This window comes from Microtus oregoni, unplaced genomic scaffold (assembly GCF_018167655.1).
Source record: "Microtus oregoni isolate MIOR12 unplaced genomic scaffold, Mior012 000031F_ref0000149, whole genome shotgun sequence".
Lineage (NCBI taxonomy): Eukaryota > Metazoa > Chordata > Mammalia > Rodentia > Cricetidae > Microtus > Microtus oregoni.
In genome coordinates, this window is record NW_024543090.1 from 13,234,218 (window position 1) to 13,253,329 (window position 19,112).

The window sequence follows — 19,112 nt, forward strand, 5'->3', positions numbered from 1 at the left end:
TGTTTGGCCATCACTATGAACTATGGTACATTTTAATACACTATAACAAAAGTATTCTTGTTTGTTTCTGTGGTGTTATGACTCAAATTTTTGAGGCCAAGTGCTCTGGCCCTGAGGTATACTCCCAGACCTGGTAGAAGTATTTCTTTAATTTACACGTTGACAATCACAGTAGGACATAGAAATCTGTGAGTTTTCTCCACTCTTTACATACAAATCAATGCAGCTACCAGGGAGTCAACTGCCACTGCTTTCTTCTAAATCTCACAGCCTTTTCCTCTTTACTGACACAACTTGAACTCCTTATTTCCAGAGCTGTTCTACCCTCTACCCACCCCCATTTGCTGTGACCTATATTAAACACTTTATGACCTAGCCTAGATTTAGGCAATGAATAAAAGGTGCCAGAACATGCCTTGACTCTGTCCTCTCCACCCCTGCTTCTGCAAGTCACTGCTGAGACTTGGGACAAACTTCCTGTGTTGTTCCATGCTGCTCGAACAGCCTCCTGTGTTGAAAGCATGCCAGCCACTCAGGCCTGGACTGATGGGGTCTGGTAGTCTATGTGAGAGTGACAGATACCTCTACCTGCCAACTAGGTCCATCCTGACCTCCACTGCATCTAGACCCCGACGAGCATTTTAAAATAGTCTGCGAATCACACTGCACATCTGAATGGCACCAGCAACAGATTCACATTTCAGGGACCTCTACTACGCTCATTTCTCTGCTCGCCACACTAAGGAGCATTTGAGGAGTTTTCTAGAAATGAATTTGGCAGAAGAGTGGAGAGAACAGGGCAACTATAGATGGTGATGGTGGCACAGAATCCAGCCTGGCCAAGAGGAGAGTCAGCAGCCTGAACACGGCAGGTGCTGTGAGCCATATGGAAAGCATAGTTTTGCCCACTGGGATAGAGAAAAGGGACACGACACACTTGTCCTGCATTAAGCAAACTCACAGTCCTGTTGTATGTGTTACTTTCCACACCTCTCTAACGTTATGTGAAAAGCTATTGCCTAAGACTTGCTCTAATGAACAGGGAGGGTTCTTACAGCTTGCATCCACACCAAAACGAACTGCTGCATCTCTGCTCTTGCCTGAGCAGACAGCTCCAAGATGCATTCCCTGTGCTCATGGCTGGTGTAGGCAGAATCAGTGAAGTCCTCCACATGCTCCAAGATGACTTCCAATGCAGTACAAAGGTTCTCCTTGGAATCAAAGTAAAGATTCTCCCGAAGAGCTTCAATATTCAACTGGGACAGAAAATCCATCTAAGTATCCCCAAAATGGGCTACAGGTTCTAACAGAGTCCTGGAGATGCACTGGGAAGTCCTCCTCATGCAATGGAGAACAATTCTCTCCACTGCTTTTTCACTCCCTGTTCAGACCTCGATCGTCACACAAGGCCAAGGTGCAGTGAGACAGAACGACACCGTGCCCATCTCGGCTCTGCTTATTACGGGTGTGTAACCCTTAGCATATTAGTAACCTTCCAGGGCCTCGGTTTTCTCATCAGTAAATGGCGCTGCATTAGACAGTGCTATAGAGTTCTCTGCCTGGGTCAAATCTCAGCTCTGGTCCTGAGGCAGCAAGTCCATCCCATCTCTGTCGCTCAGTCTTCCTGGCAGTACCCAGAAGAGAATGGACCCCAGGAGTCCACACATTTAAAGCAGTTGGACTGAACGAGCAGAGTGAGGGCTCCAAATGGTAGTAGGGTTTCTTTAAGAGCTGTAATTGCTGTATTGCTATTGTTATTGATACAGTCTCGATGTGTGCATCCTATCACACAAGGACGAGCAGGGATCCCAGCAGAGACTGTATGCTACTGTGATCATCTGCAGAAGGCTCTACATGGAGAAGTCTAAACCAACAGCTCAACAGGGCTGCTGCTGCTGTAAACAAGGACCTGTGTTGTCTGTCAACATAATCCTGAACCCATATCACTCACTGTTAGATTTCCACAGAATGGCATTATAGTAACGAAATATATTTGATTTTTTAAAAATGTGTATGAGTTCGTGACCCTTATTTATGGCTAGAAACCAATTATGAGTGAGTACATCCCATGTTCATCTTTTTGGGTCTGGGATACCTCACTCAGGATAGTGTTTTCTATTTCCATCCATTTGCATGCAAAATTCGAGAAGTCATTGTTTTTTACCGCAGCGTAGTACTCTAGTGTGTATATATTCCATACTTTCTTCATCCATTCTTCCATTGAAGGGCATCTAGGTTGTTTCCAGGTTCTGGCTATTACAAATAATACTGCTATGAACATAGTTGAACAAATGCTTTTGTCATATGATAGGGCATCTCTTGGGTATATTCCCAAGAGTGGTATTGCTGGGTCCAGGGGTAGGTTGATCCCGAATTTCCTGAGAAACCGAAACACTGACTTCCATAGTGGTCGCACAAGATTGCATTCCCACAGCCTCTCCAGCAAAGGTTATCGTTGGTGTTTTTGACTTTAGCCATTCTGACAGGTGTAAGATGATCATAGAACCTTCATCTGGTGATGGATGGAGATAGAGACAGAAACCCACACTGGAGCACTGGACTGAGCTCCCAAGGTCCCAATGAGGAGCAGAAGGAGGGAGAACATGAGCAAAGAAGTCGGGACCACGAGGGATGCACCCACCCACTGAGACAGTGGAGCTGATCTATTGGGAGCTCACCAAGACCAGCTGGACTGTGACTGAAAAAGCATGGGATAAAACTGGACTCTCTGAACATGGCGAACAATGAGGACTGATGAGACGCAAAGGACAATGGCACGGGGTTTTGATCCTACGTAATGTGATGGCTTTGTGGGAGCCTAGCCAGTTTGGATGTTCACCTTCCTAGATATGGACGGAGGGGGGAGGTCCTAGGTCTTACCACAGGGCAGAAAACCCTGAATGCTCTTTGGACTGGAGAGGGAGGGGGAAAGGAGTGGGGGGAGGGGGAGAAGGGTGGGAGGAGGGGGCGTAGGGTGGGACGAGGGGGAGGGAAATGGGCGGCTGGGAGGAGGTGGAAACTTTTTTTTTCTCCTTTTCTCAATAAAAAAATAAAATAAAATAAAATGTGTATGAGTGATTTTGCCTGTGCGTACATATGTACCCCGTGTGCATGCCTGGTGCCCTGGGAGGCCAGATTGGGGCATCAGATGCCCTGGCACTGGAGTTACACACAGCTGCGAGCTGTCATGCAGGCGCCAGCAAATGAACTCATCCTCCGCAAGAGCAGCCCGCGCTGTCAACCGCTGAGCCAGCTCACCAGCTCCTGAGATATATTGCTTCCTGTGAAGAACCACTCTAGTTTTTAAATTATGTGGATGGTGCTCTTGTGTGAGGAGGGACACACATGAGTATGAACACCCAGGGAGGCTAACGCAGTGGATCGGATTCCCTGGAGCTAGTCAGGTGCAGCCATGAGCCACCCAGCACGGGTGCTGGGAACCTCACTGGTGCTCTACGAAAGCAGCAAGCACTCTCAAGCAAGGAGCCATCTCTCGAGCCCCAGAAGAACCATCTGAATCATCACACCAAATATGAACCCTATACACAATGAAGCTCTCTCAAAGGAAAAAGGAAAAGGAGCAAAACCGACTCTTAACTTTTACCTTCAGTTCTTTAATTCCAGTAAAAAGGCTGGCAGATGAGCTGTCAGTCTCTCCGTTTGGTCTGCACTCAGTCACAATCTCGATGACCTTATCCAGCGCCGCTCTCATCCGGCCAAACACTCCTTTGTTTCTATGGGCCGAGTCGCAGCTGGGATGCCTGAGACAGGTCTTCAGAACAGTTGAGGGATTTAGGTTAATATTAGCTCGCATCGTAGCACATGAAAATCTTACAGAGAACATGCCATGCTAATAAAAATGATTCTTTACCCAAATCTCCTGGCTCCCCGGCTCCCCCAGCTGCCTCTCCTCACTAGTGTGGAAGCAGGATGAGTAAAAAGCGACAGCAAGGTTAAGTGAACGACCAGAGAGGAAAAAAAGCTGCATCTTCAAACATCAACAGTAAATTCATCTTGACTTCAATGATGGGAAGACCCGACATCTTTATCACGACTAAAACTGTTTTATAAAGCGCTGCCTCACATGAAGGAACGAGAAAGGAATGGGGAACACTGAAAGAGATGACAGATGACTGTGGCCGCATCTTTCACTTCTAAAACATGATGGAAATCAATCAAGGTCTACTCCACGTTCTCTGCTTTTGTGGTTTGGCTAATCCTAACGCATCAGTAAATGCTCGCAGAAGAAAGGGCAATTCTCTACCAACTCCCACGGAGATGTTTACCAACTCATCCCTGAACTGTACCAATTGCTGCTTGAGAACACACGCTCCTGGCCCATCATTTTACAAAAGCAGAAATAGAAAGGAGAAGCCATGAATTCATGGAAGAAACCAATGGAGGTTTCACCTCACATACTCCACTAGTTCTGCATAACCAATCCTGACTCGGCAGCTTTTACTACGTGTATGGCCTAGCTCTGTCCATAGTACTTGATCCCCTGACTTCTGCTCAGCTGCTGAATCAAAGTGGGCTCAGATCCAGGAGCTGGGGAAGGAAGGTTAGCATTCATGATAAACAGATTTGACTTGGTGACAGTTTTCATCCCTCCAAAAATGCCAAGTAGGGGAGGCTGGGGGTGAGGCTCAGTGGTGGAGTACGTGCTTAGCAGGCACGAGGGACTGAGTTCAGTCCTCTGCATAAGAACTGAATAAATGAAATAAAAATGTAAATTTCCGCAAAAAAAAGAAATATTCAAGAAATAAAACAAGTGTAAAAGAAGTAAGAGAGAAATTTTCCTTTTTCTAAAGGCCTTCAGTATCAGTTACGTCGAAGTAAACACTATTCCTTAGGAATGTAAGTTCAAGATTATTATAATCTTTGCTTTGTAAATAAATGTGATTCTCTGTTTTCAGTAGATTATTAATCCAGACTAATCAGAAGAATATGTAAACATATAGAGAAAGACAAAGATATATACATAATTTGGGTATGTGTAATATGTGTGTGTGTGTGTGTGTTTGCGTGTACAAATATTTTTCTGAGGTTGATGGACCGTAACCTTCTACATTCATTGAAGAAAGTCCTCAGCTCATCAATTTAAGAAGTTTTCCTATAACTAACTAGCTGTCTGCATACTCTCCTCATTGCTACCTTCATTTCCTGATTTCTGAATGTGTATATCACAGGATTCAGAAAAGGAGTAACAACTGCATCAAAAATTGCCAGAAATTTGTCCAGGTGTATTGAAGGAGAAGGCCAGGTATAGAAGAATATCAACGGACCAAAGAATAAGACAACCACAGAGATATGAGCTGAAAGAGTGGACAGAGCCTTAGAGGAAGAACTTGACGAGTGTTTTTGTACAGTGATTATGATGACAATATAGGAAATGATCAGTATGATGAAGGAGCCCACAGAGATGAATCCACTGTTGGCTGTGACCATGAATTCCAGTTGGTAAGTGTCTATGCAGGCAAGTTTGATAAATCGAGGAAGGTCACAGTAGAAGCTGTCCAACACATTTGGCCCACAGAAAGGTAAGTCTACTACAAAAGCCAGTTGAACCAGAGAGTGAATAAGGCCAACCACCCAGGCAGCCACTAAAAACAAGATGCACACACTCGGGCTCATAATGGTCAAGTAATGGAGAGGCTTACATATGGCCACATATCTGTCAAAAGCCATGGCTATGAGCAGCACCATCTCCACACCACCAATGACATGAATGAAGAAGATTTGAGTGACACAGCCTCTAAAGGAGATGACTTTGTGTTTTCTGAATAAGTCATAAATCATCTTGGGGGACACAACAGAAGAAACACCCAAGTCGATGAAGGAGAGGTTAGCCAACAGGAAGTACATGGGAGAGTGTAGGTGAGGGTCAGAAGCCACAGCGAACACGATGAGGGAGTTTCCTGTCATGCTTGCTACATAAAACATGGAGGAGAACACAAAGAGCAATAGTTGAATACTCCAAGAATTGGTGAGTCCCAGGAACACAAACTCTGACACCACGGACTGATTCACTCCTTCCATTGACCTTTTTGTCAGTGCTACCTGAGAAAAGAAACAGGAGAAATGATAAATTATAATTGTATTATGGTAAAATCCTGCATTTATATATAAACCCGTGCTGGGCATCACTAGTCATCAGGAGATCATGACTTCAAACCATAACAAAATATCACCTCACACTTTCCAAAGATAACAAGAGAAGGTGCTTGGGAAGTGTTGGGGGAGAAAAGGAAATGGAAATGAGGTAATTATATTTATATTTCAAAAGCTTTAATTTTTTTAAAGAAAACAAATATTGGTTGTTTTTAAAAAATTTGATGTGAATATGAATTAGTCTATTTATTTAGGAAGACAAATAATTTGTGGAGGTCCTTCAAAAAGTTAAAAATATAGACTGGGTTTGTAGCCCAATGAAATAAAATTACAGATGAATAAGGACCTATATTAGCTTCTCAACACCGTAAATGATAAAGAGGTGCAGGCCGAGAATAAAACAGTTGAAGAGCAATGGAAAAGACTAAAAACTGGAAATATTAAGCTAGAGAGATACCTTGATTGGTAAGGGCATTCACTGTGTAATTGTGATAACCTGTGTTCAGATCCCAGCATCCAAACAAGAAGCTAATTGTGACTGTGTGTGTCTGTACCTACAGTGTTGTGAAAGCTGGAAATAAATGATCACTTGAGCTTGGGGACTGCCAGACTAGATCCAGGCTCAGCATGAAAGACCGTTTCAAAGGAATCAAGTAGAGAATGAGAAAGCAGGACCCAGATCATTGTCTTCTGACCTCCAATGTACACGAGTCTGTATTATTTTATATGCACATACATGTACACACACATCCAGTATACATTGACCACACTCATATATATATATATAAAATCACAATACAATATAATAGTAATAATAATAATAATAGTAAATTTAATTTTTAAAATATAGATATATTATATGATATAGCAAGTCTAATGTGAAGAATATATATCCAGAAAATGTAACATTCACAAATAACAAGCAATATGTGTAAATAAGATGCGTTAAATAATAGACGAGTGGATAACACACACACGAAAAGACACTCTAACACACATGGACTATTCTTTGTTCTCCTTCAAACAAAGAAATTCTATTTTTCTTTTACCACAATAAGACTAGAAGTCAATGGGCTAACTGAATTAAAGAAACATGGAAAGTCTAATGCTGAAATGTATCAGTCGGCATGGACTCTAGGGACACTAAACTCATAGAAGCAGAAAATATAACAACAGATTGTGAGCAAATGGGATGGGATAGAAAGGGGAAAATGGAGATATTTGTAAAAAGGGAAATGCATAATTAGACTGGATGGATAGCTTCTGGAGATTCATGGCACATTGAGGTGACTGTTACTAACAGTAGTACTTATATGAAAATTGGTAAGGGCAGAACTTCGCCATTCATTTTCTAATCAGTATGGGTGGCAACTAAGCTGGTTAGCTCACAACATGCACATGTATTTTAAGGTTTTTATATATTTTTGTATTTTATATATTCACATATATAAAACATCTCGCTATTCAATATAAATATTACAAAATCTATTTGTTAATTGTGCCTTCATAAAACTAGAGGAAGAAAGGTTTTCTATTATGCTCATATAATATGAATTTGTAGTCATGCAGAGATGCTGCTGCCAGTCATGCAGTCATGTTGAGCTATTTATAAATTCAATATCCCTCTACTTTCAAACTAGAGTGAGTTCACAGCTATTCCATGTAAGGTGGAAGATTAGTAAATACTAAAAACAAAATTCATCCCCAAGGTCTTTACACTTTCATTTGAAGACTAGTATGTTATCAGTTCAATTACAGAATAAAAAGCTACTCATCATTTTTAACTCTCCATATTGATATCTATAGCAAAGGCTACAGACCTTATTCTGACATTTATTCCCTAACTTCTAACTTCACTGCAAAATAGTTAACATCAAGATTATGAAATGTGTCCCTTTGCCATGTCTTGCTTACAAATTAACATTAAAGTACTATACTTTAATTGAGCTAACTGGACACGAGACTAACTCACCAAACAGAGACTGATACACAATTTTATTCTTTGAAACAAGAAATTTTTCTAGCAATTGACATTGTGATAAGATAAGCATCCAAACTACATTCATGGAGACAATCAGGTTTTTTTTTCTTTTTTTTTTTTTATTGAGAAAAAGAGAAAAAAAAAACAAGTTTCCACCTCCTCCCAGCCTCCCATTTCCCTCCCCCTCCTCCTACCCTACACCCCCTCCTCCCACCCTTCTCCCCCTCCCCCCACTCCTTTCCCCCTCCCTCTCCAGTCCAAAGAGCAGTCAGGGTTTTCTGCCCTGTGGTAAGACCTAGGACCTCCTCCCTCCGTCCATATCTAGGAAGGTGAACATCCAAACTGGCTAGGCTCCCACGACAATCAGTTTTTGAAGTACTGGGAATAACAGGAGTCACTGCCCTGAAGTAATTCCAAATGAACTGAATCCTTGGCAAGATGACATAATGTAATAGTAACTATATGTTCATATCTCTGTAAAATGGGTTGTCACATTATAATTTAGGGTTTTGTTCTATTTAAAGAATTAACATAGATACTAGATAAGATGGGGGTTTGGTTCAAAAACCAACATTAATGCCATACTTTACTGGTAGTTTAATACCATGCTAATTGTATAAAAATCTGTGAATTGGTTTTACTTATCTACTGAACAAACAAAAATATTGATTTATATTTAACTTCCAGCCTAAAATGAATAGCCTAACCATAAACGCCATAAGTAAGTATACAAATGTGAGTCTTCAATAAATGTTATCACTTTGTTACTATCACTAGTCCATAATAGGACCCAACATGTCAGATAAACCAATTTAAAAAGTGAATGTTCATTAGCAGTAAGCACCAAAAATACAGATTGAAAACATAGTAGCACACTTATTTAACAATATTTTAATGTTCGTCTTTATAGTCTGGCAAATAAATGAATGTATTCTTAGTTCACTTGCTCTCAAAGAACAGTTGGTCTGTATTTACTACTCATCAAAAATATAATTCATTAAACCGTCCTCCATTAGACACCAGTCTATGAGGCTTAGTCTTACATCTTTTGTCCTGTCTTCTCGTCCCAAACCTTAAAATCAGAAAAACTTTAAAAATAAAGAAGCAAATATTTGCTAAAAGATGTTCTTTTTTATTCCTTTTACTGAGATACACATATTCTTCACTCCCCTTCCTTCCTCTCCTCTCCCTTTCTATCCTCTCTGTGACTTCCATGCTCCAAATTTACTCAGGAGATCTTGTCTTTTTCTCCTATCTATGTAAAGCCACATAAAGTTCTCGTAGGATTTTCTTTGTTGACTAGCATCTATAACATTGTGAACTGTAGGCTGATTTTTTTCTTTATGTTTAAAAGTCACTATGAATGAGTGTATTTTACTTGTCTTTCTGGGTCTGGGTTACCTAATTCAGTATGGTTTTTCTAGATCCATCCATTTGCCTGAAAATTTCAAAATGTAATTATATTTTACTGTAGAATGGGAAAAGATGTTATTTACCGATTAAAAACTCTATATGTAGCTGTATAGTTTATTGAGATAGTGTAGGCAGAGTTCTGAAACAACAGAGAAAACTGAAGAAAAATGATATTATTAAAACTGAATAGAGAATGCAGAATAAATAAATGATAATAAACAGAAAGTCAATAACTACAATGATTATACTTGTCTAAATAGCTTTTCCAATGCCTTTGTATTAATGATCCTTTTTCACATTCTACTGAATCTGTTTGGCAAAATTTCTAAACCTTCTCCACTATACTTATAGTTTAGAAACAAAATTATCAGTATAATTTACGTTCTTTAGAATGAAGCAAGAAATAAATATAGCTCCGGGCACCTCAGGAATCACTGTGTTCTGAAATTGCACCTATCATGATGAAAAAAATAAAATTATATGGGATAGTATGATTTCAGCACTGGGTCTTATTTTCTACATGTTAAGCACTATTTCCTACTCAAGAATACATGGGGCACTTTCATCTTGCAAACTCACTAATAAAATTTGCTACTATATTACAAAAAATGGTATGCTTATTTTCTTCTTTTTGGAAAAAACTGAAAGAAAAGGCAACATATCCTTCCATTTTATTTGTATGTGTTAAAATGCTATTTTTTATTTGTCATTCAGTAGGAGATTATATCATTTTATCATTTCTGAGCATAGAATAACAGATTAATGCAGAAGTTTCACACATAACATTACAACAATTTTGTCATTTTCTGGTACTACTTATATTCCCCTATGTATAATGTGGTTCTAGCTCAAAGGCAGTCGGTAGTTTTGCTTTTTCCAATATTTGTATAGATATTTTTCTCTTATTTTTGTGATTATGATGTAATCTCATTACATCACTTCTCCCTTCACTTTCCTCCCTCCAAATCACTCCACGAACCCCTCCTTGATCTCTTCCCAATCAAATTCAAAGCCTTTCACACAGTGAATACTGTTACAATCATCCTTCTGTGTTGTTCAATTCCTTTTCTTGCTTGTACTCTACTTTGCCCTAAACTTCCTCAAGTACTTTAGGATGCAACTCAGATCCACAGCAACACTAATCACAAACAAATATCTGTGAATAATCAACTTATACACTGATAAGTTTATTTCCATCTATCCATTTTACCTGAATGATAACAACATCTTGTAGAGCCAGGTTTCCCTGTGTCCTCTCAGATAAAGTGCCCCATAGAATCTTCCATTAGGAATATATGAAGCTAATTATATATGCCTTGTGAGTCTCTGACCAAGGACAATAGAAAAGCATGACAGCTTTGAAGGAGCTCATGGTTACAGAACTTTTCTCCAGAGAATTATTTGTTTGGTCAATGTGGCCAAAGAACTCTGAAACTCAGATATATGGAGAAAGTGGAATTGTTTTGGTCTCATTAAGCTATTTGGATCCAATAACTGTTAATTACTCATTGCAATTACTTCGTTCTTCAAGGTAAATATTTTCTCAATGTTAAACATAAATAATCAAAGGATTACAAATATACTGGACCAATGTGTTGGCTCAATGAGTAAAGGCACTTACTATCATGCTTGAGGACCTGAGTGCAATCTCTGGAGCTAACATGCGGAAGAAGAGAACTGACTCCTCACAGATGACTCAAACTCCATACAATCTTTCTTTACAAAACTAATACTTATTATAAAAATGTTAAACATCATAACTCATTGTTTTGTGCTCAATAAAATTTCTTTGTGTGTATTATCTGTGACTTATTCCGTTCTCTAGCTATTGTAAATAGAATAGCAAAAACGTGAATATAAAAATATCTTTGCAGTAGAATATTTTCTGTGGTCATTCAAATAAGAATATACCCCATATGCTCAAATGTTCGAATATTCGGTCCCCAGTTGGTGGCACTGTTTGGGTAGGTTTAGGAGCTATACAATACCTGGTAGAAGTAGGTGACTGTGATGGGCTCTGAGGGTTCAAAGCCTCGCAGCACTCCCAGTGCGGTCTGTTTTGTGTTTAGAACAAGTATATAAGTTCTTAGTTTCTGTCACCATGCTCCTGCTCTGAAATCATAGATGCTTAGCTCTTTGTAACTATAAATTTAAATAATCTCTTCCTTCTTGGAGTTGCTTTGGTCATGGTGTTTTATCTCATATAAATGGAAAATTAAGTAAGACAGGGTCCTTTATTATGTGGTCATGGTTGGTGTAGCTGGTAATATGATAGTTCTATTTTAAATTTTTCTTCTCTTAATTTTTTTAAATATTTTCATACAAGGAAGTCAGGACTGTGAGGGGTGCACCCACCCACTGAGACAGTGGGGCTGATCTATTGGGAGTTCACCAAGGCCAGCTAGACTGGGACTGAAAAAGCATGGGATAAAACCGGAATCTCTGAACATGGCAGACAATGAGGGCTGATGAGAAGTAAAGGACAATGGCACTGGGTTTTGATCCTACTTCATGTACTGGCTTTGTGGGAGCCTAGCTAGTTTGGATGTTCACCTTCCTAGACCAGGATAGAGGGGGGAGGACCTTGGACTTTCAACAGGGCAGGGACCCCTGACTGCTCTTTGGACTGGAGAGGGGGGAAAGAGGAATAGGGGGAGGGGAAGAGGAGTGGGAGGAAGGGGAGGGAAATGGGAGGCTGGGAGGAGGCAGAAATTTTTTTCAATAAAAAAGAAAAAGAAAAAAGAAAAAAAATCATACAATGTATTTTGATTATATTCCATCCCCTAAATTCAACTCTTCCCCACAATACATCCCTACTCTTCCAAATTCATATTCTCTCTCTGAAAAAAAAAACCATATTACCCTCTCTGAAAAAAACCAAACAAAAAAAAAATAAAAGCTTTAATAAACACCAAAACAAACAAAAACAAAATCATAGAGTCTGTTTTGTGTTGATCAAGTATTTCTTGAGCATATAGCTTTCTCTGGGGTCATATACCCAGTGTCACTCCACTGAAAGAAACTGACTTTCACTTTGCCAACATCATTCAATTGTAAATAGCTTCTTGGAGTAGAAACTTATGCCTATTTCCCTTTCTTCATGATAGGGTATTTTCTGTTTTGGACTTGCTGGATATTGTGCATGCAATTATAGTCTCTGACAGTTCATTTGCCCAAAATCCATGTTGTTTCCTTAAAGTTTAAGATCCACCACCTTTGGCTCTTATGATCTTTCTATCTAGTCTTCCATATAGATCTCTGAACCTTGAGGGAGGAGCAGTAATACAGTCATCACATTTAAAGATAAGTGGTCTGAAGTCTCTCATCCTATTCCTGGTGACAAGCTGTGGGCCTCTGTGTTAACTACCCTCTACTGCAAGAATTTTCATTGATGAGAACTGAGTGACTGCCTAATCTATGGGTATAGTAATGTTATTTAGAGTCATTTTGTTAGCAGAATAATTGTAGTATATTTTATTTAGTGTCTCTGGCCTATGTAGTCTCATGTTCTTGACATAATTAGCAGTCTCAAATATGGCGTTCATATCATTGTATATGTCTTGAATCCAATCAAACAATGGTTTGTTAGTTCCATGGCATTTGTGTCACTATTGCACGAATGCATATATCATGCAGATATGTCTCTATTGTAACTTACAGGGTTTGTGGCTGGGTGAAATTTATTAATACTTTTCTCCTCCAGTAATGTTCATAGTACCGTTCCGTGCTATGAATATTAGTCAGTATATTTTAGATGCCTCCACACTGATTTCCATAGTGGCTCCACCTATCACCTCAACAGTAATGATTAAGGATTTCACTTTTCTAACCAATAATTCTTTGTTTTCTTTTTTATTAATATTTATTGAGCTGTACATTTATCTCTCCTCCCCTCCCTCCCTTTTCCCTCCCTGCTTCAATCCTCCCCCAAGGTCTCCAGCTCCCAATTTACTCAGGAGATCTTGTCTGTTTCTGTTTTCTACTTCCCATGTAGATTAGATATGTGTAAGTCTCTCTTAGTCTAAGTCATCACTTTTCTAAGTTATCTGAGATTGTGGTTTGTAGGCTGGCTTTCTTTGTTTTATGTTTTAAAACCACCTATGAATGAGTACATATGATAATGGTCTTTCTGTGACTGGGTGACCTCACTCAAAATAGTGTTTTCTAGCTCCATCCATTTTTATGCAAAATTCAAGGTCATTAATTTTCTCTGCTGTGTAGTACTTCATTGTGTAAATGTACCACATTTTCCTTATCCATTCTTCAGCCCAGGGGCATTTTGGTTTTTTCCAAGTTCTGGCTATGGCAAACAAAGCTGCTATGAACATAGTTGGGCACATGTCCTTGTGGCATGATTGAGCATCCTTTGGATAGATACTCAAAAGTGGTATTACTGGGTCTTGAGGAAGGTTGTTTCCTAATTTTCTGACAAATCACCACACTGACATCCAAAGGGGTTGTACCAGCTTTCATTCCCACCAGCAATGCAGAAGGAGGTTGTGGGGGAAAGGGAACACTTCTGCACTGCTGGTGGGAACAATTTTTTTATTATTTTATTTTATTACTTTAAAAAATACCAATCCAAATTCCCACTCCCCCCTCCTCCCACTCTCTCCACTCACCATACTACCCCACTTCCTCTAATCCAAAGAGAGGGCAATGCACCCCACAATGGGGAAACTTCAAGGCCCTCCCTACTACATCTAGGATGAGCGAGGTATAAATCCAAAGAGAATAGGATCCCATAATGCCAGTACATTCAGTAGAGACAAATCCCAGTGCCACTATCAGTGGCCCCACAGTCTTCCCCAACTTTCAACCACATTCAGAGGGACTAGATTTTTCCCATGCCCGTTCACTCCTAGTCCAATTGGAGTTGGTGAGCTCCCTTTAGCTCAGACAAACTGTCTCTGTGGATGACCCCCTCATGGTCTTGACTTCCTTGTTTATATTCGCACCCTTTCCACTCTTCAACTGGATCTCAGGAGCTCAGTCCAGTACTCTAATGTGGGTCTTTCCTTTGTTTCCATCTGTTGTTGGACGAAGTTTCTATGGTGATATTTAAAATAATCATCAGTCAGACTACAGGGCAAGGCCAGTTCAGACACCCTCTCCACTATTGCTTAGGGTCTTAGCTGGGGTCAACCTTGTGGATTCATGTGCATTTTTCTAGATCCAGGTTTATCGCTAACGCCATAAGGGCTTCCTCAATAGAGATATCTTTTTTCTTGCTCTCATATCTGTCCTTCCTCCATCTTGACTATCCTATTCCCTCAAGTTCTCCTCAACCGTCCCCATTTTCCCCTCCTTCTACCCTCTGCCCCATGCTCCCAAATTATGTCAGATGATCTAGTCTCTTTCCAATTTCCAGGTGGATATATATGTGTGTGTGTGTGTGTGTGTGTGTGTGTGTGTTTCTTTGGGTTCACGTTATTACTTAGCTTCTCTAGAATCATGAACTATAGGCTCAATATCCCTTGTTTATGGCTAGTAGCCACTTATGAGTGAGTACATACCTTACTCATTTTGGGGGGTCTAGGTTACCTCACACAGAAGAGTGTTTTCTAATTCTATCCATTTGCATGCAAAATTCAAGATGTCATTGTTTTTTACTGCTGAGTAGTACCCTAATGTGTATATGTGCCACACTTTCTTCATCCATTTTACAGTTGAGGGACATCTAGATTGTTTCCAGGTTCTGGCTATTACAAATTATGCTGCTATGAACATAGTTGGACAAATGATTTGTAGTGTGACTGAGCATCTCTTGGGCATATTCCCAAGAGTGGTATTGCTGGATCCTGAGGTAGGTTGATTTTCAGCTTTCTGAGATACCGGCACACTGATTTCCAAAGTGGTTGCACAAATTTGCATTCCCACCAGCAATGGATGAGTGTTCCCCTTGCTCCACATCCTCTACAGCATAAGCTATCATTAGTGGTTTTGATTTTAGCCATTCTGACAGATGTAAGATGGTATCTCAGAGTTGTTTTGATTTGCATTTCCCTGATAGCTAAGAAAGTTGAACATATCTTTAAGTATCTTCTGGCTATTTGAAATTCTGTTGAGAATTCTCTGTTTAGTTCAATACACCATTTTTAATTGGGTTATTTAGAATTTTAATGCCTAATTTCTTGAGTTCTTTATATATTTTGGAGACCAGTCCTTTGTCTGATGTGGGGTTGGTGAATATTTTTCCCATTTAGTAGGCTGCCTTTTTGTCTGATTGCCTGTGTCCTTTGCTTTACAGAGGCTTCTCAGTTTCAGGAGGTCCCATTTATTTATTGTTGTTCTTATTATCTGTGCTACTGCGGTTATATTTAGGAAGTGTGATCTCCTGTGTCCATGCAATGAAGGCTACTTCCCACTTTCTCCTCTATCAGGTTCAGTGTGATCATATTTAAATTGAGGTCCTTAATCCATTTGGACTTAAGTTTTGTACATGGCGATAGATATTTTCATTCTTCTACAGGTTGACATCCAGTTATGCCAGAACCTTTTGTTAAAAATGCTTTCTTTTTCCATAGTATAATTTTAGCATCTTTGTCATAAATCAGGTGTTCATATGTGTGTGGATTAATATCCAGGACTTCAATTCAATTCCATTGGTCAATGTCTCTGTTTTAATGCCAATACCAAGCTGTTTTTAATACTGTGGCTCTGTATTTCAATACTTCAAGCTCTGATTTTTCCCTCTCTGATACTTTATCCTTTGTGTACAGGAGGGCTATTGATTTATTTAAGCTGATCATGTATCCTGCCACATCAGTGAAGGTATTTATCAGCTGTAGGAGTTCTCTGGTCGAGTTTTTGAGGTCACTTATGTACACTATCATATCATCTGCAAATAACAAAAGTTTGACTTCTTCCTCTCCAATTTGAATCCCCTTGATCTCCTTCTGTGGTCTTATTGCTATCGGAAATTTCAAGAAGTATGTTGAAGAGATATGGAGAGAGTGGACAGCCTTGTCTTGTTCCTGATTTTAGTGGAATGGCTTTGAGTTTCTCTCTATTTAATTTTATGTTAGCTGTCAGCTTGCTGTATATTGCTTTTATTATATTTAGATATGATCCTTGTATCCCTAATCTCTCCAAGACCTTTATTATGAAGGGGTGTTGAATTTTGTCAAATGCTTTTTCAGCATCTAAAGAAATGATCATGTCTTTTTTTCTTTTAGTTTATCTATATGATGGATTACATTGATAGATTTTCATATGTTGAACCAGCCCTGCATCTCTGGAATAAAGCCTACTTGATCATGACAGAAGATTTTTCTTGATGTGTTATTGGATTCGGTTTGCCAATATTTTATTGAGAATTTTTGCATCGATGTTCATGAGTGAGACTGATTTGTAAGTCTCTTTCTTGGTTGAGTCTTTGTGTAGGTTTTGTATCAGAGTAACTGTAGCCTCATAAAAAGAGTTTGATAATGACCCTTCTGTTTCTATTATGTGGAACACTTTGAGGAGTATAGGTATTAGCTCTTCTTGAAAGTTCTGGTAGAATCCAGCACTAAAACCATCTGGCTCTGGCTTTTTTTGGTTGGGAGGTTTTTGATAACAGCTTCTATCTCCTTGTGGTTTATAAGACTATTTATATTGCTCACCTGTTCTTCTGTTCTTGATTTAATTTTGGTATATGGTATCATCTTAATAATTGTCCATTTCTTTTACATTTTCCAATTTTGTGGAGTAAAGGTTTTTTTTTTTTCTCGAGACAGGGTTTCTCCATAGCTTTTGGTTCCTGTCCTGGAGCTAGCTCTTGTAGACCAGGCTGGCCTCGAACTCAGAGATCCGCCTGCCTCTGCCTCCTGAGTGCTGGGATTAAAGGCGTGCGCCACCACCGCCCGGCTGGAGTAAAGGTTTTTTTAGTAAGAGCTAATGGTTCTTTGGATTTCCTCAGTGTCTGTTGTTATGTTCCCCTTTTCATTTCTGATTTTGTTAATTTGGATGTTCTCTCTCTCTGCCTTTTGATTACTTTGGATAAGGGTTTGTCAATTTTATTGATTTTCTCAAAGAACCAGCTCTTTATTCCATTGATTCTTTGTATGGTTCTCTGTGTTTCTATTTTGTTGATTTCAGCCCTCACTTTGATTATTTCCTGTCTTCCATGCCTCCTAGGTGAGTCTGATTCTTTTTTTCTAGAGCTTTCAGGTGTGCTGTTAGGTTGCTAATGTGAACTTGCTCCATTTTCTTTATATGGGCACTTAGTGCTATGAACTTTCCTCTTAGCACTGTTTTCATAGTGTTCCATAGGTTTGGATATGTTATGCTGTCATTTTAATTGAATTCAAGGAAGAATACAATTTCTATATTTCTTCCTTGACCCAAGGGTGGTTCAGTAGTTGATTGTTCAATTTCCATGAGTTTGTAGGTTTTCTGGAAGTAGTACTGTTGTTGAATTTTAACTTTACTCCATGGTGATTCAATAAGACAAAGTGGGTTACTCCAATTTTTTTTTATCTGTGATTTTGCCCTGTTACCATATTTGATCAATTTTAGAGAAGGTTCCATGAGGTGCTGAGAAGAAGGTATATTCTTTCCTGTTTGGGTGGAATGTTTTACAGATGTCAGTTATGTCCATTTAATTCATTACATCTGTTAGTTCTCTTATTTCTCTGTTAAGTTTCTGTCTGGTTGACCTGTCCATTGGTGGGAGAGGAGTGTTGAAATCTGCTACTATTAATGTGTGGGATTTGATGTGTGATTTAAGGTTTTGTAATGTTTCTTTTATATGTATGGGTGCTCTTGTATTAGGGGCATAGATATTCAGGATTGAGACTCCATATTGATGAATTGTTCCTGTTATGAGTATAAAGTGTCCTTCTCCATCTCTTCTGATTGATTTTAGTTTGAAATCAATTTTGTTAGATATTAGGATACCACACCCACTTGTTTCTTAGGTCCATTTGATTAGAAAAACTTTTCCCAACCTTTTACTCTGAGGTTGTGTCTGCCTTGGAGGTTGAGGTATGTTTTTTGTAAACAACAGAATGCTGGATCATTTTTTGTATCCATTCTCTTAGCCTGTGTCTTTTTATACGTGAATTGATTCCATTAATATTAAGCTATATTAATGATGAATGATTGTTAATTTTGGTTATTTTTTGGTAGTAGTGTTTTGATATTTCCCTTCTTTGGGTGATGCTGATGTGTGGTTATCACATGCCTGTGATTTTGTGGGTGCCGTTAGCTTCCTTGGGTTATGGTTTTCCTTCCAGTATTTTCTAGTAAAATTTTTGTCATCTGGCTCCTTAATGATAAAGATTCTGACTGGAGCGAGATGGAATCCCATTAGTTCTAATTTGTAGTTCCTAGTGGCTAAAGATGTTGAGAATTTTAAACATTTTTCTTTTTTTATTTATTTTTTTCTCATGCAACAAATCCCAATTGCAGCCTGCCCTCCTCCAAAGCATTAATCTAATTAATCTCTTTAAATAAAAAAATCAGGAGTCAGTTATCAGTTTAGAATATGAAAGACCAGAGAAACAGGGAGCAGCCACCAGTCGCTTTATACCTATACCATTACTCCATCCAGAAAGAGATCCTCTCCCCCTGGACCTTACTACTACTGTCTCCTCTCTGTCTATAGTCCTTCAAACCCCCA

At 39.2% G+C, this 19,112-nt stretch overlaps 1 protein-coding gene and 1 pseudogene across 1 annotated transcript; both read right to left on the bottom strand.

Moving 5' to 3' along the window:
* The window catches only part of LOC121465632, a 553,860-nt pseudogene that overhangs the window by 101,815 nt on the left and 432,933 nt on the right, over positions 1-19,112 (bottom strand).
* Positions 5,101-6,039, bottom strand: LOC121465625 (olfactory receptor 4F3/4F16/4F29-like). The gene has a single exon (XM_041678910.1). It carries the CDS (start codon positions 6,037-6,039, stop codon positions 5,101-5,103), a length of 939 nt encoding a protein of 312 aa, XP_041534844.1.

What these genes read in the sequence shown, in the direction of transcription:
- LOC121465625 (XM_041678910.1), bottom strand. Translation starts at nt 6,039, where the DNA reads ATGGAAGGAGTGAATCAGTCCGTGGTGTCAGAGTTTGTGTTCCTGGGA.